The following is a 1,955-nucleotide window of genomic DNA, read 5'->3' as shown; positions in this document are numbered from 1 at the left end:
AACCCATCAAAGAAGTGAAATCGTTTGACTCATTCTCCATTGACTCGTTATAGAAATCAGGTCATTCAGTCACTTAAAAAAAAAATTATTACGTTTCCAAATTAGTCTAGGATATTACTGAGGATTAATATATGATTAATCTTTTTAAAGGAATTCATAAATAGGCACACATATGAATAAATGTGTATACACACAGGTTTGTAAGAATATGTGAAACATAACTGGAATATTATATTATATTATATTATATTATATTATATTATATTATATTGTAATAGGCTATATTATATTAAATTAAAAAATTATGATTAAAATGTGGTATTCATCAAGTCATTACATTTGAAACATCAAATCTGACAGAAAACGTTGTAGGCTATGCGAATCCCAACTGTGTTCTGGCATGTCAGAGGCATACAGTTTCCCCCTCCAAAACTTGTGCTCTTCATCTTCCACTGATCCCAGTGCCAAAATCCGCCTACTCGCCTTCCATTGATTACTCAAGTAACAGTTGATTCATTATGACGTAAAGTAGGCCGGGCGACCGGTGTTTTCATAAACTCTGCTCTCGCTACAGCTCCGTTCAATTCGGTCAGGATTTGTACGCACGCATGAAGAAGCGCGGTCTCGGTCGGAGACTTCAGAAGAGATTGTACGAAGCTCTCGGACATTCGTATTCTTGTCTTATCACACATAAACCCACTGTAGCCCAAAACATGACGGGGTCTGAGATCTCCCAAATCCTGAAAGAGGGAGAGCTGGAGAAAAGGAGCGAAAATCTTCTCCAGTTCTGGAAGAGAAAGACCTGCGTTCTCACCACGGACAGCTTGAACATCTACACCGACAACCAGAAGAAGACCAAGAGCAAAGAGCTCAAGCTGCAGTCTATTAAGAAGGTCGATTGTGTCGAACGCACCGGCAAGTTCGTCTACTTCACGATTGTAACGACAGACAATAAGGAGATTGACTTTCGCTGCTCGGGCGAGGAGAACTGCTGGAATGCCGTGATCACAATGGCTCTGATTGACTTTCAGAACAGAAAAGCCATTCAGGACTTTAAAACGCGACAAGAAACAGAGAACACGTCTCTGGGACAGCAAGAAAGATGCCAGGCTAGAGCACCATAAGATGTTGATCCAAGCCATATATGGTAAGATATTCCTTAAAACGTTATATAGGCTACATCTACACTAAACTAACATAACCTATGTGCTATGGTTATGATTAACATATGTTTTGTCTGACATAATTAACTAGCTTCTTGTTAGACATGATCACCTACTGTTTGACAAATATATGATTTAAAAACATGCTATCAATGGCATAGAGGCTACATACTGATGAATAATGTTAACTTATGGTGGTATATTGTAGAAAAACCCAAATCACTTATTCAGTTTTTTTGTTTGACTTGCTTAGAGATATACAGGAGTGAATCCTGATGCTTGGACCAAAGCGAAGACAATGTCGGCATGTCTGAAAGGAGCCCATGTGCTCGGAAAAAGGACAATCCTTGAGCTGGTCCATGAAGGTCTTTGGAAACCTGAAATGATTTCAACTAGCCAATCCCAATAAGACTGAATTCTTGAACTTTCTTAACTGCCTCGATGATGTTCAATGAGGTGTTGGATATGTACTACATGTAAATGTTCTATTTATTTTTTCCAAAGGAATGCTGCAAATACCAATGTTGTATTAAGTTATTTCAATATGTATTTATTTAAATAAATTTTCACAAAGCTCAGTTTTTTGACTGGATGTCTTCATTTGAAATATTTGACAATGTCTTCATAAAGTACTTTGTAAGTAGTTTGAAAAACAGCACTAGTGCAAAATTACATTTGGAGTGGTCATACAATCATAATGGCTATACATTTAGGATATACTGTATAGCCTGAAGGAAAGCCAGACGTTACTTAAGGGAGTGGAAAGTCCCCTCTTGTGGAAGTGACTCCTTC

At 37.7% G+C, this 1,955-nt stretch overlaps 1 protein-coding gene across 1 annotated transcript; it reads left to right on the top strand.

Annotated features, from left to right (window-relative positions):
• Positions 1–565: 565 nt before the first annotated feature.
• Positions 566–1,735, top strand: LOC127638451 (pleckstrin homology-like domain family A member 2). Its single transcript, XM_052119986.1, has 2 exons — positions 566–1,147; positions 1,417–1,735. The coding sequence occupies exon 1, from the start codon at positions 609–611 to the stop codon at positions 1,122–1,124; it is 516 nt and encodes a 171-aa protein (XP_051975946.1). The 5' UTR covers positions 566–608; the 3' UTR covers positions 1,125–1,147; positions 1,417–1,735.
• The last annotated feature ends 220 nt before the right edge of the window (positions 1,736–1,955 follow it).

Source organism: Xyrauchen texanus, chromosome 46 (assembly GCF_025860055.1).
Source record: "Xyrauchen texanus isolate HMW12.3.18 chromosome 46, RBS_HiC_50CHRs, whole genome shotgun sequence".
In the NCBI taxonomy this organism is placed as follows: Eukaryota; Metazoa; Chordata; class Actinopteri; order Cypriniformes; family Catostomidae; genus Xyrauchen; species Xyrauchen texanus.
This window is presented reverse-complemented; position numbering and strand designations above follow the sequence as displayed.

What these genes read in the sequence shown, in the direction of transcription:
- LOC127638451 (XM_052119986.1), top strand. Translation starts at nt 609, where the DNA reads ATGAAGAAGCGCGGTCTCGGTCGGAGACTTCAGAAGAGATTGTACGAA.